We start from the raw sequence: 15,298 nt of genomic DNA, 5'->3' as shown, positions 1-15,298 counted from the left end.
CCTGTGTAGCCTTGGCTATTCTGGAATTCCCCATGTAAATCGGGCTGGGCTCAAACTCAGAAGTCTGTCCTGGAATGCTGGGGCACCACACCTGGCTTATCAGTGTCGTGTCTCACTGTGTCGACTTGGCTGCGGGACTCACGTGACAAGGCTGGTCTCAAACTCCTAAGAGGTCTGACTGCCTTGAAGGCCTAAGCTCCTACCCCTCTCTTCTCTTCAGTGCCCTGTCTTTTTTTTTTTTTTTTTTTTTTTTTTGTTTCCAGACAGGGTTTCTCTGTGTAGCTTTGCACCTTTCCTGGAACTCACTTGGTAGCCCAGGCTGGCCTCTAACTCACAGAGATCCGCCTGCCTCTGCCTCCCGAGTGCTGGGATTAAAGGCGTGCGCCACCACCACTCACCGCCCGGCCTTCAGTGCCCTATCTTAAAGAGAAAGACTGGATTATTTTCTTGACTTCTTCTCTAAAAACACATCTGTCTAAAACAGCAGTTCTCAACCTGCGGGTCGTGACCCCATCACATATACCGCACATCAGATATTTACATTACAATTCGTAATGGTAGCAAAATTAAAGTTATGAAGTAGCAACAAAGATAATTTTATGGTTGGGGTCACCACAACGTGAGGATCTGCTTTAAAGGGGTGTAGTATTAGGAAGGTTCAGAACCACTGATCTAAAACAAGAGCCAAAGAGCCGACTGGGTTGTTTTGTTTATTTAAAAGGAAAACTGAAACTCTAGATCATGTGGTTTTTAACTTAAACAAAACAAAACAAAAAAAATAAACAAGCCCCCCTCATAACATGCTATTTTAAGTCCCATAAACGAAACAGAAAATGACCAAGTCGAGGTGTACAGGGTAAGTCGGTACCTCAGCCTGGGCCAAGGGGAGATTCAAGTAATTTATTTTACAGCCCAGTGGCTGAGAGTCTTTTACTCAGGTTGCTAAAGGAAAAATGCCACAACAGAATTGACATCACTTCCTTCTTCAAAGCAACAAGGCATCTTGAAAAGTCAATGTCCTGGTGAAGTTCTGTGGCTGGAGGCAGGAAATCATTGAACCCTATGAAAAGACAGCTGGGTCTAGGATGAAGACTCTTCAAAGGAAAACCTGAACAGTCACAATGAAAATCTTCATCCAACACATCATTAAACTTGCTTTTGAGAGAAGTCCACCCCAGAACTTTGCAGTGGGAAGAGAGAGAGGCAGCTACAGGTATCCAGCCCATCGTCACCGCCTCCCTCTGTCTGGATCAGATGGAGGTTGAAGCGAGGCCCTCAGACATCCCTCTTCTCTGCCAGGGAAGATGAACAGAGGCAGGGCGAGGCCATTGTCCTTCACAGATTCATTTTAGTTCTGGCAGAATGTGAGCCTTTTGGATCTTGTTCCCATCATGCACTCTGGGGTCAGGTAGCGCTGCCCCTCTAGAAGTCAGCATTCTCAGGTCTGTCTTTCTGTTAAATCTCCTTGATTTAGTAACTATAAAATTGAAAACAAATATAGACTAGGTTATGGATGAATTACAGAAGCAAAAGAACAGCTTATACTAAACGAAAGGGTGTTGTGTGATATTAGTTTGTGTTCTGACAAATAGAGCTTGCCTGGAGATGAGAGAGCAGAGCTAGCTAGCCATAGTTAACACACCTTTAGTCCCAGCGCTAGGGAGGCAGAGAGAGGAAGTGATAAGGCAGGGCAGAGATTGGTCAGAGGATCCAGAAATGTCAGAAGTCACTGGTGGCTGCTCCTCTGTTTCTCTCATCTTTCAGGTTAATACCCCAATATCTGACTCCTGGTTTTTATTGATAAGACTAATTAGGTTCACGCTTTAAAAGGGTTAAGAATGGAGTCTGGGGAATGCACTGATAAATTCAGTAAGGATGATGGACAGAACTAATTTATACTCCAGAGCTCTGCTGGCCTCTGCCTCCCGAGTGCTGTGATTAAAGGCGTGCTCCACCATGCCTGGCTGCCACATTAACTACGGCAATAAAATAACCTGAATCTATAGACTGAACAATCGTGTTCATACTCGCCAGTCGGTGGCAGAAGAGTCAACACAGAGGGAAATCGGTAATGGCAGAACCAAACTGTTACAAAGTCAGAGTCAACCCAAAACACACAAGCAGGAAAGGGAGCTGTTTCTGTTCCAAGTCCTGAAGCAGGAACCTACCCATTAGAGATTCGGGGTTTTACTGGCTTAAAACCTTTTCTGTGGTGAAGGGAGAACGGCCTGAAGGATTCCTACAGGGCTATAGCAAACACTGATATTTCACTCAATACTATTCTGTTTTTGAATAACTGATGAAACCAGTTTCCACCTGTGTATGTATGTATTTATGTGCATGAAGGAGGTCCACACGCCATCCACCTTGGGTTTTTTGTTTTGTTTTGTTTTGTTTTTGAGACAAGGGCTCTTGCTAGCCTGGAATTCATGGATTTTGACAAGGTCAGTTGGCTGATGTGTTCACATATTGCCCATCTCTACCTACCCAGTGCAAGATTACAAAGCACATGCGCCAAACCTAGATTTTTTTTTTTAACTCCCCAATGCTAGGACTACAGGCATATGGCACCATGCTTGGCTGTTTTACAAGAGTTCTTGGGAGCCAACTCAGGTCATCATGCTTGTATGGCAAGCACTTGACCAAAATGAGCTAACCCCCCCCCCCCCCCCCAGTCCCACCAGAAAACAGGCAGAGCATGCCAGTAAGCAATATTCCTCCCTGGTCTCGGGTTCAGTGCCTGATTCTAGGTTCTTGCCCCGGCTTTCCTCCATGATGGGGTGTAATAAACCTTTTCTTCCCCAAGTTGCTTCTGGTTCATGGTGTTTAAATCACAGCAACAGAAAAACAAAGTAATGTGTTAACCAAATGCAATACATGGATTTTGGTTCAAGTTAAACAACCAAAGACATTTTTGAGGAGATAAAAAACAGGAACTAAATATTAGAGGATAAAAAATTATCACTAAACTTGTTGGGTATGGAAAGACAGTTATTTCCTAAATCCTTACCTTTTAAGAGGTATACTCTTAAAAAAATTACAGATAGGTCTATAATACTTTAAAATATTCTGGCATAAAAGTAAGAGAAAACAAACATAGTCTAAAGTCAAGTACTGAGGGGCTGGAGAGATGGCTCAGCAGTTAAGAGCATTTGCCGCTCTTGCAGAAAATGTGAATTTGGTTCCCAGCACCCACACAGTGGCTCCCAACTACCTGTAACTCCAGTTCAATAGCATCTGATGCCTTCTCTGCCCCACTAGGGAACCAGACATGCATGGGATACACATACATACATGCAGTCAAAACATAAAAATAATTGTTCAAGTTGGGTGAAAGACACGTGGGTTTTATACTCACACCTCTCTCTCAATAGACCCTCTAAAAGCTACTTCCATGAGATCAATTTCAAGGAAGGGAAATGAAGAGAGGCAAAAACAGAGGGGACAGTTGCAGGAGACAGAGATGACTGGTTCCAAAACAGCAGCCCACAAAAAGTAACGTGGAACCACTGAGACTAACAGTAGAATGGTCAATACAAAACAAGTCCCAACAGCAAATGTCAAGTCCTGATAGGGTGTGCTGACATGAATGCCCAGAGCCCCGTGATCCTAGACAACCCAAGAGTTAATATATTTAAAGTATTTAATGTAGAACGTCGAGTCATTTGGATACTCTAATGGCTTACCAGGGCATAAAGATTATACTGAAAGGAAAGGGAGAGGAAGCAGCTGTAAAGCCAAACCAAATACTGGAGGGACCTTTGCAGAGAGCTTGTCCACATGCAGTGAATCAATCTGTGATAAAGTCATGCTCTCAAGACCAAGGCCTGACTCTTTCTCTTCTGTTTTCTGGGTCGGTCAAGACGATACAGTTGGAAGAGCTCACAATTATCTAAATTTCCTTGACTGGAACGGTAGTTCTCAGCCAACAAACAACTGAACAAGGTTCTTTAGCTCAGATGGTTTGGCCTGTTAGCTCCCATACTCATGACCACAGCAGAATAAATGACATCTTTTTTTTTTTTTTTAAACAGGGAACGTTTTAGATAAAGATTTTTGGCCTTTTCTTTTTCCTTAGATGTTTTTGTTGTAGTTGTTTATGGCTGGGTCTTATTATGAAGACTTGGCTGGCCTAACATTTATCATATTGACCAGGTTGGCCTGAAACTCAGAGATCTGCCTGTCTCTGCCTTTAAATACTGGTATTAAAGGTATGTGCTACCACAGCTGGCCCAATTTCGACCCTTTTTTTTTTTTTTTGAGAGAAGGGGTCACTCTGTAGCCCAGGATATCCTAGAACTCACTCAGTAGTCTAAACTGGCTTCCAACACATAATTCTTCCAGTCTCTCAGTGGGAATTATAGGCACATGTCAACACGCTTGTAGTCCCAGCACTGGGGAGGCAGAGGCAGGTGGATCTCTATGAGCTTGAGTCCAGTCTGATCTACAGAGTGAGTTCCAGAATAGACAGAGCTGTTACACAGAGAACTTGTCCCGAAAAACAAAAAAACAAATAAATAAAAGTATTTGCTTGGATCATACCGATTGACCTTACTTGTTCTATGAAATCCCAACCCCCTCTTCTTTCCAAATATATTGCTCCCCTTCTACTTCCGGGGTGTTTGTTTTTATTCCTTACTTATCTGTGTAATCCAGACTGGCCTTGAACTTGTAATCCCTATTTCAACTGGGAACACTGGAACTACAGGCCCAAGCCATGACCCCAGCTCAGTCTCCGCATGTTTAGTGTCTTGCTGTCTATCGCATTTGTAAAATGGTGTGTGTGTGCATGTCTGCATGTCTGCATGGACAGAGTGTGGGGCCTAAGGCTGATGTCAGATGTCTTCCTTGATCACTCCCCACTGTATTTGGGTCTCAGTGAACCCAGAGCTTGCCAATTCTAGTTAGTCTAGTTAGCGATCTTGCCCCAGTGAATGCTGGGACTGACGAGTACCTAACACAACTACCTAGTATTTCCACCGGTGCTCGGGATCTGAATGACAGCCTTCAGGTTCGCCTGGCAAGAGCTTGATCCACTGAGCCATCTCTCCATCTCTCCGTAATTTTTTGTTTTCTTGTGTGTAGGTGTGTATAATGTATATGAGTGTGTATTTTGTTATGTCCGTGTGCACATGTGTGGAGACCAGAAGTTAATGTTGGGTGGCTTTTCCTATTAATATTGGGTGTCTTTCTATTGCTTCTCCATCATTTTGTTGTTTTCAGCTTTTTAAAAAAATTTTTATTTATTCTTTGTCTTTCACATCATGCATCTCCATCCCATTCATTTCCCCATCCCTTCATATCTGCCCTCTGTCCTTGCAACCTCCCCCACAAAATAAAATAAGATAAAATTTAAGAGAAAAAAAAAAGATAAGAGATAAAAGAAAGGAAAAATCAATCTCATCATGGAAGCTGTAGTGTGACCCAGTGAGTCACACAGTAAACATTTTTGTCCATACATCTTTACTTGCAAATGTTCACTGCAGAGTCACTGGTCTGCGTCGAGGCCTCTGGCTTCTTCTACACTATGGATGCTGGGCCCTCACTGGACTCCTCTTGGCTCTCCTGCTGTTGCCCTGTGTCGTGGAGATCCTGGAGCTTTGGGTCTGCAGGACCGGCCCCTTCACGTGCTCCAGCAGATCACAGAGGGGGTGGATGTTGGGGCGGACCAACACATAACCCTGGTTCTGGGGCCTGGGTAGTTGCAGGGTTGGTCAGCCCGCCAGCTCTCCCTTGTCCTCACCACCAGGGTGAGCTCTCCTGCACTGCCCTGGCCAGTTCACCCCTTGCAGTGATGAGCAAGGGGCGGGGCCGGTTCTCCTGCTTTCAGGTCCTCAGGGTCCCATCCCCCACACCTACACCTCCAGGGCCAGCTCTACTGTGTTGCCAGGGTGTGGCACAGGGGCAGCTGATGAGGAGCAGGAACGGCTCTCCTGAGGGCCAGCTCTGCCACCTGTGTCAGCCATTGATGGGAGGGGTGGTACCACATGACAGATGAGCAAGGGGACAGCTCTCCATGCTCAGAGCATCGAGGCTGGCGCACCCACACCTGTGCCACCTGTTTTCAACTTTCTGAAACACCTTTTCTACACTTTCTGTGTGCACGGCCTGTGTGAAACCACAGAGATATGTCATGAAGTCAGCTCTCTCCGTTATATGGGCTGTAGGCATCCAATCCAGATCATCAAGCTTGGTGGCAAGCACCTTTTCCAGCTCAGTTATCTTGATGACCCTTCTCCACATTTCTTGAGAATAAGGTCTCTCATTGAACCTGGAGCTCAAAAATTAATTTCCTAGACTGGCTAGCCAGTGAGCTCTTGTGATCCACCTGTTTCTACCTCCCTAGCACTAATGTTACAGATCTATACCACCCACATCTGGTTTCAACACGGGTACTAGGGATTTGAACTCAAGTCCTGTGCTTACATCATAGTTACTTTAACATCTCCCTAGACCCTTGTTTTTTGTTTTAATTTAGATTCCATACGTGAAAGAAACATGGTATTGTTTTTCTGAGAGGTAGTCTCACAATATAGCCTAGATTGCCAGGTTGGCTTTGAACCAGCAATCTAGCGAGGCAGAAACCAGTGGGAATAAACACAACTCATTAAGAAATATGTATGATGGGGCAGAATAGATGGCTCAGTGGTTGAGAGAGCAAATACTCTTCTTGAAGAGGACCTGAGTTCAGTTCACCACCTGTGTTAGGTGGTTCATAACTGCCTGTAACTCCAGCTCCAGGGGATTTGATACCCTTTTTTTTTTGTTCAAGGCAGGGTTTCTCTGTGTAACAGCCTGGCTGTCTTGGGACATGCTTTGTAGATCAGGCTGGCCTCCAACTTACAGAGATCTGCCTGCCTCTGTCTCCAGAGTGCTGTGATTAAAGTTGTGTGCCTCCACGCCGATACCCTCTTTATTGACCTCCATGGATACTGCAATCTCACACACACACACACACACACACACACACACACACACACACACACGGTACAAATAATTAAAAACAAAAATATACACTTTACCAAAGTATGTATAAGAGTGCTCAGGCCTCAGAGTGTCAGGTCAATCTCCCAACTCACAAGACAACACTCAGATTGCAGTACCAATGGACTACTGCTTAAGAATAAGCCAGCCAAAGTTCAGAAAGTGGAGGCCGGCCCAGTTGTAGATCCACTGAACTAGACTCTAACCCCTGTCCATTTAAGTCGGCACGGAACCAAAGCAGGGCAGGAGGCAGGCAGCTTTACCTCCTGTGGATTGACTGCAGTCAGGACAGAAACTTCATAGGACTGCCTCCCCGACTGCATGGTCACCAAGTGATGTGTCACACCCGTCACTGCAGACAGGGGGCGGGAGGATCCTTCAGTAAGCACCTCTGTGAACCAACAGGAAAATTCATTTTCAGGGAATGGTGAATCCACAAGTACACAGCCACTGCTTCATCAAACCAATCATTAAAATGCTAAAATCTGTTCCCTGAAAAACTCAATCCCAAGTTCTTTTACTTTTTCACTGTTAGTGGATTTAGAAAGTATTACAAAAGGAGGGTGGGAAGTCAGAAAAACCTGGCTGTGAGAACGACAATTTTTCAGTGTAACAATTTAGAGGAATAGTTTTCCGGACTGTTACCTGGGTGAAAGCTGTATGAACTAGGGCAAACACTGCACAGGCAGGCAGGGCAGAGAACGAGCGAGCGCCAGCCCTTGAGGCCGTCAATACTGATGTTCTGAGTAGGATGTCCACATCGAGAACCTGAGCTAGTCCTGCCTTCAAAATTCATACCGAGTGTCCCTTCCTCCCTTGAACTTGCTTCTTCAAAGCCAGCAAAGCTCTCCTGACAGCAACCTCTCTGCCTCCTGATGTGCTCTGCACTAGTACTGCTCAGGAAACGGGTGGACCTGGGTAGCACATTTCAGGCCTTGTAAGCGCCACACAGAAGTTACACGGTCACTTATGCCTCAGACTGTGAAGGAAGGTGTGACTGAAACACAGGACCTTACACTTAGTAGACTTTCACTTGGGGGGGGGGTCACCATGAAAATCTTTTGGAATAGTTTTATAGACAAACCACTTAGCCCTCAAGCAAATTACAAGTCTTCTTTCTGGAGGCTTTGTAGCTTGGTCTGCTCTTCCAGACTGTACTGTATAATGAATGCTTGCTGATGTAATTTCATCTCTTTACTCAATGATGTTCCACACATTTATGCTGTTTCAACCTCTCAACAGGAGCTTATGGTCCCTACCTCCTCCTTTAGTCTTTCCCATGGTGCCAGGCACACAGTAGGCACTGAATAAATGCATGCTGACCTCACCTGGTAAGTTTTTCAGAGAAGAGGGCCTGGCCTGTGTAAGCTGGGTGAAATTTCTATACCAGAGGAACAACTGTTTCCTAGACAGCCCTTGCTTTTCTCCAGAAGATATGGCTTTTGAAGGTATGGAGAAACTGCTCTGTATCTCCTCTGTAAAACCTGGTTATGCTCTGTTTAAATGTTTTAAAAGTTAAGCTCTTCCATAACTGCAACAGGAAAGACAGACACAGTTGGGCTAGGATGCTAAGGATTACAGATAATTTATCTTTTAAATGTTTTCTTTATTCTTGTGTTAACATCGTCTTAATCATTTAAAAAAAAAAAAAAAAAAAAAAAGATTCATTTATCCACCCCAGAGAATAAATTCAGATACTGTTCAATCACACCATCATACAAGAGGTACTACTCAAGCCTCCATTTGGGAGCTACTTTACTCGTTAGCCCTGAGTTACAACTTGTTTCCCCCAATAAAAAACTAGTCTTACCATCGTCAACTCCAAGAATAGAATTGGTATTTGGTAGATTCAAGGACTCTCCACCAAGGCTGGACTGGGAACTCATAGACACCAGGTTTTTACTGGGTACTGAAGCTTCTTCAAGCAAACTACTGCCCATTAGTGGCTCGGCTGCACAGAGAAGAGGGGTGAGACAGACAGACAGACAGCAGTCAGGGCTGTGCCTGGTCCTTAGCCCCTCACAGGGAGCTGGCTACCTCTCAGAACTGTCAGTTTCTGTCTGGGATCCATCTCCTATTTCACTCACTCTCAGATAACAAGAACAAGCCTACGGGGAAGCCAATCCTTAGGGGTAATTATCTGTTCACGTGACCACCATCTGAAGACCAGCGTATAATAGAGAGGAAATGAGGATGAAAGGAATAGCTGGAATTCTTTAAAGACAGACATTGGAAAGAAAAAGGGGCCCTATCAATTTTAAAGTGCCGTAAAAGGTTGCCAAACTATTAAATAAAAAATGTTAAATCTTCAGTTTCATAGAAATCTTTTATGTCCACGCTCCCTAAAAGCTGAATCACAGACTACCTAGTTGACCTCAAACTCATTAGGGGAACATTTACTTACTATATTTTGTTTTCTGAGACAGGGTCTCAAGTGGCCCAGGCTGGCCACAAATTTGCTATGTAGCTGAGGTTGGCCTTGAACTGTTGATCTCCCACTTCTACCTCTCATGTACCTGGATTAAAGGCATGTGCTACCACGCCTGGCTCTTTTGTTTGTTTCCTAAGACAGGGATCTCAGCATGTTACCCAGATTGTCTTCCCACCTCAACCTTCCAAGTGGATCTACAGGTGTGAACCATCAGAGAAATCACTATTTATTTACTTGTGTGTGTGTGTGTGTGTATACACATGGTCATACACATACACATCTTTTGTGGTGTTTAAACCCAGGGTCTTCCACATGCTAAGCAAGCTTTCTACTCCTGAGCTGCAGGCAAAGCCCTTGGTGGAACTTTTCATAGCACGTGTTCTGGGGTTTACAACTCATCCTTTATCAAGTTCCTTTACTTTGAGGGGATGAACATGAACAACAAGAAAGTATGTTTTGAAAGTCTGCAGATGACTGTACTGTACAGCTGTTCCAAACTATGAATCCATCAAATGAAACCAAGTCTCTCTGCCCCAAACCTAGCTAGATTTCCAAACAGCCAAGCAGGCCAATGCCATGGCTGTGGAACACAGCTCTCCACAATGACCATTCCCCTCACCAGTTTGTTCCGGGTCTTGACTCCCAGTGGTTCCCAGATGCAAGTGATGCTTTCTCATATGCACATTTCTGCTCCCACTCTGAGAAAAGGTCTTCCCACAGACTTGGCACTGATGAGGTTTCTCTCCTGCAAAAAGAACTATGTAAGACAGGACAGCCCAAAAGACAGTATACAGTTCTGACGGGAAGCAAGCAGACAGAAGACTTACGGCTGCTCTTTCACAGGAAAGGCAGGAAGGCCACCCCAGGAGGGCTTAGCACACACACAGGGTCCAGCACTACTTTTTTTTTTTTTTTTTTTTTTTGAGACAGGGCTTCTCTGCGTAGCTTTGCACCTTTCCTGGAACTCACTCTGTAGCCCAGGTTGGCCTCGAACTCACAGAGATCCACCTGCCTCTGCCTCCCGAGTGCTGGGATTAAAGGCGTGCGCCACCACCGCCCGCCCAGCACTACTACTTTCTGGACCAAAGTCCCACTGGCCTTCCAAAAGAGCCTCCTCAATGTGGTAGCATGGTCCTTGCAGAAAGTGTTTATTTCCTTTCCAACAGTCTTCCATCAACCATCACACCTACCTCAAGGGTCCATTACAACCCTGGGGTCATAATAACCCACATCCTATATCCTATCAAGACTCAAGATCTTCAATATCTGCAAGCAATTCTTTTAACAAAAATGATCTGACCTGGTTTCCGTAGTGTAGTGGTGGTTATCACATTCGCCTCACAAAAATGATCTGAACTATCACGTCTGTTTACAAGTCCCCAAAAGTCTTCACTCACCAGACAACCACACTCAGAACAAAGCTCGAAAGCTAATTTCCATGGGCAAGCACTCATGTTCACCGGGGTCTGGCAAGGGGCACAAAGGAGTAAAAAGGAGAGTACTTCCCCAGTTCAAGGGCAGCTGCTTGCTATTCAGTTCTGACCAGTGTAGACGGAAGCCTTGTTCTGCTAGGTTTTTTTTTTTTTTTTAAAGAAGCTAGAACTGAGGATTTTTAAATAAACTTGCAAATACTGGGAACCAATTTACAACTGGTAAAAGCATCAGGCAGCAATTTTCATTGCTGATGAGAATGCAAAAAACCACGGCATGCATGGTGGAGAACCTGACATCACCTAGAAACCACACAGATGCTTTTGTCCGTCATCTAGGAGTCACAACAGGCAATAACCTAGACACAGCTTATTACTGCAGCACTACTTTAAATGGCTAATGATTTAGAGCAGGCAAGTAAGTGTCTCACAGATTGAAGTCGTGTACCAATACTCCTTAGGAGACTAAAGACAGAAAGGTTAAAAACATGTTGAAGGGCAACCTGGGTTACAACAGTGAGCTCTAGGCCACCCTGAACTATCTCCATTTCTATTCTTTTATTTTCTTTTAGGTAATAAATTACAGACATCTCACTCTGTAGGCCCAGCTATCTTGGAACTCACTATATAGCCCAGGCTAGCTTCAAATTCATGGCAATCCTTTCTGTATCAGCCTCTGAGTGCTACACAATATACTACCAGGGCTTTCCAAAGCCTTACTTTAAAAAAACCAAATAGCTGGATGTGATCGTACACACCCAGAACTTGAGCGGAAGATTTTAGTGAATTCCAGACCAGCCAGATCTATATAGTGAGATTCTGTCTCAAAATGAAAACAAAACAAAATAAAAACAAACACAAATTCATTTGTATTTCTTTTTTCAGACTAATTTATATGAGAATATGTGTGCTTCCCTGTGGGTTTATGCACCACTTACATGCAGGTGCCTGCCAAGGCCAGAGGGTATGAGGTCTCCTAGAACTGGAGTTACAGGAGGATGCGAGACACCTGATGTGGTGCTAAGAACTGAACCTGGGTCCTCTGGAAGGACAGTAAGTAGTGCTCTCTTAACTACTGGGACATCTCTCCAGTCCTCTGTTCCATGTCTCTATACTAGCTATAAACAGCCCCCAAATAAGTCAAGAAACCAATTTAATTTGCACTAGAAGTAACCAAAGCACCAGTTCCTTATTTGGAAGATTGAGAGAGGACCTTAAGGACCTGGTTGACACCACCTGAACGAAGTGATAACTCTGTCCACCAAACCTTGTGTACCACATACAACGTATTCTTGCACCAAATTTTGAAGTTTTGAAGCTTTTAGAGCTCAGTTCTATTTTAGCAATACAGGTAAACAAGCTGGACAACAAAAAAGCAGGCGCTGGGAAACAACTCGGTGGCAGAGTTCCTGCCCAGCATGTGTGAGGCCCCAGGTTCAAGCTCCAGCACTGGGGGAAAGACGTAAAAGGAAGCTGAGGAATCCAGAGGATGGTACTGCTATAGGACCCAGATCTCGGTTCTGTAACAAGTCTACCAAACAAACAACAGTGTAAAAAGATTTAGGCTCAAAGAAGATTTCATAGCCAAGAGTAAGCAATATTAGACCCCAGGGTATCCTTTTCTAAAAGAACCAACTTCGAGGTTGAGGCTGTAGCTCAACAGTTAAATGCTTGCCTATTATGCAAGAGGCTTTGGTTTCAATTTCTAGCAACATAAAATAAAAAATAAAATTAAAAAATAAATGAACTGAAGTCATTTTGGAGACAACTGAATGGAACAGAACATGGATTGAATATAAGATAAAAGCAAGAAGTTATTTCTAAATAGGCACAAGAAACTATCTATTTCTCTATTCTTGTGTGTATCTGACTATACATCTGACATAGTTTTATACAAGTACAACAAAGCACTCTAGACAAAAGGAATACACATGTGAAGTCCACATCTGGCCCACAAGCTACCAGCCTGCCACGTTTACTTGGAACTTGTCATCATATAAAATCTGCGTAGGAGCCGGAGACAGAGCTCAGGTGGTCAAATACTTGCCTGGCATGTACAAAGCCCACACTTGCAGTCCCAACACCTGGAGGTGGAGGCAAGATGATCAGAGGTTCAAGAGCATCCTGTGCTACCTAAGACCTGTATCAACAAAATGAAGATAAAACGGTTCCAGCACTGAATCTCAACTATGAAATTCCCATCCCTGACTGACTGTCCACCTCCACATCCCTAACTCTCACTGAAGCGCTCTGCTGTCTTCATCCAAATCAACAGTCCTCTAGCCTCCACCCCTCAGTGCCATTTCTGTTTGGGAAGATGGGGAAGGAGAAGGGAGACAAATATCACTTTAGATTTTTCCACTGAGCTTCCAAAGTCTGGCTGCTATAGAATGTTTTCAGAAAGTCTGAAAGTTGTTTTTATCAGGGGGGATTAAGTCATCCGCATAGACTGAGCAAGCTGACGGATTGCAGGGAATTTAATAATACAAAGCAAAAAGCAGGTCACTGGGTCTTTTCTTCTACACCACTGGCTACCATGAAGTCCTAATGGGCCCAGGCAGTTTCTGTCGGAATGGTGACTGAAGCGGGACCAAGGCCTTCTCGGAAGATAGGAATGTTACAGACCTTGCTGCTACTGACAGTCTTCCCACATCCTCCCCCAGAGGAATGAAAATGTCAACACAGGATCCATATTAAATATAACATATAAAAATATCCAGCACAGATCTCAGAGAAAGGTCTGCATTAGCAAGTCCCTCAGTAACTGAAGAGAACAGTAGATCTAACTGATGAGAAGACCTTTTGAATATAATTATTAAGGGCCTTAATCTCTCAGTCTTGAGCTTTATTACCTTATGATGGAAAGTGTTTCTTAGAATGCTGCACACCACCTTCCCACCCTTGTTTCCTACGGGGTTTGAAGTCTATGAACAGCACAGGTTCTAGTACCTGAGTGAACCACCAGGTGTTTCCGGAGGCTGGAATACTCAGCAAAGGAACGGCCACATCCCTGGGCTTCACAAAGGAAAGGCTTCTCTCCTAGAGACAGAAAGGGAGGCAAAGGCTCAGCCCTCTAAGAACCGACCAGCATGTGTTCTGCTTTCAATGACTCACTCATTCTGTTTCCTGAACTTATGCCATATAATTTCAACAGGGTACCCAGCAAATGATGCCTCTCAGTGTTCTGAAATACAGACCGACCACCAGACAGCCTTCCGACTTTTTATTCCCGTTTCTTTCTTGGTCTAAGACCATTTGCTATTTCAAGAACGCTGAAAAGAGAACTGTCCATTCCCCAACACAATGAAAGCTCAGGCCAACTGGAAGGAATCATGTCTAGAACAATTGTGGTTTAAGCTTGGCCTTTACTTTCTAAATGCCTTGGAAGCAAACCTCCTGTCATCTGAGCAAGGAGACAGAGCAGCACAAGGCAGGGAGGAGGTACCCATCCTCACGGTGATCTGAGTTCAGTGACTAAGTTCTGCAGAAACACACTTCTGACAATGGCTCCAAAAGCACCTGCAGGATCTCAGACTGAGAAGCAAGGAATCTTCCCGTTCTCCTTCCATTCTGACATTTATTCTATTTCTCATGTCGTGAGCTCTAACAAGAAAGCAAGCCCCTCAAGTTCAGGGGTTGTGTCTTATCTCGTATTTAATGCTCTGTAACATCTGTATGACTCAACAAAAGCAACCGTACAACGTTCAGAGAGACTGGAAAACAGGCTGACTTGTCCATCATCTCCTGGTGTCACTGCTATCTATGACGACCGTACATTTCTTCCTACAAGTTAGGCTTCTGGAGACAGAAACCAATGCTGTCCATTCCTCACACACAGATGAAGTTGGATAAATTTTACTGACTACTGACAATGAAGAGAAGGCACAAGACACTGAAATGAAGAAAATCTCCCTTCAGCATCTAGGAACAACACTCTATCTTCACTTCTACTCCCAGACTCCTCTCCTAAGCATAAGCAAGCGGCAAGCAGAAGCAGGGCCAATGAGGGAATGTAGAGCTGCACACCACACCTGTGTGGATGCGACGGTGGTTCTTCAGGTTGCCAGCTGTGGTGAACTGTTTACCACACCCAGACTCATGGCACATAAAGGGTTTCTCCCCGTTGTGTGTCCTCATGTGCACCTTCAGCCTCTGCAGCACGTAAAAGCTTTTCCCACAGCCTTCTGCAGGGCAGATGAAGGGGCGCTCGTTCCTGTGAAGACATCATAAGCAACATGACCTGAAAACACTGGTCAGGTGGTAACAAGCATCTCTACTGCCTCTCAAGGCACACAATAAACTCCAAACCTGGATATACCAAAATAACCAGGCTTGATAAAATTATAAAAGCCCCACCCGACTCAACACTAACTCTCAGATTAAAGGTAACAGCCTAGGCACATATATTGTTGTTGCTGTCATTTTTATTTTATTTATTTTCATGTATATGGGT

At 44.4% G+C, this 15,298-nt stretch overlaps 1 protein-coding gene across 5 annotated transcripts in view; it reads right to left on the bottom strand.

Annotated features, from left to right (window-relative positions):
- Positions 1-692: 692 nt before the first annotated feature.
- Znf410 (zinc finger protein 410) overlaps positions 693-15,298 on the bottom strand; it is a 29,196-nt gene continuing 14,590 nt past the window's right edge. The window contains exons 7-12 of one of the 5 annotated variants that reach the window (XM_076551055.1): positions 14,877-15,058; positions 13,795-13,884; positions 10,035-10,160; positions 8,795-8,935; positions 7,248-7,375; positions 693-1,477 (exon numbers count right to left, since the gene is read on the bottom strand). In XM_076551055.1, the coding sequence (XP_076407170.1) occupies positions 1,439-1,477; positions 7,248-7,375; positions 8,795-8,935; positions 10,035-10,160; positions 13,795-13,884; positions 14,877-15,058 (706 nt within the window). In that variant the 3' untranslated portion in view covers positions 693-1,438. The other 4 variants (XM_076551056.1, XM_076551057.1, XM_076551058.1 and 1 more) reach the window with 4 other exon arrangements.

This window comes from Peromyscus maniculatus, chromosome 14, assembly GCF_049852395.1.
Source record: "Peromyscus maniculatus bairdii isolate BWxNUB_F1_BW_parent chromosome 14, HU_Pman_BW_mat_3.1, whole genome shotgun sequence".
Taxonomy (NCBI): Eukaryota; Metazoa; Chordata; class Mammalia; order Rodentia; family Cricetidae; genus Peromyscus; species Peromyscus maniculatus.
The sequence above is the reverse complement of the archived record's forward strand: the minus strand, read 5'-3'. Positions and strand labels throughout refer to the sequence as shown.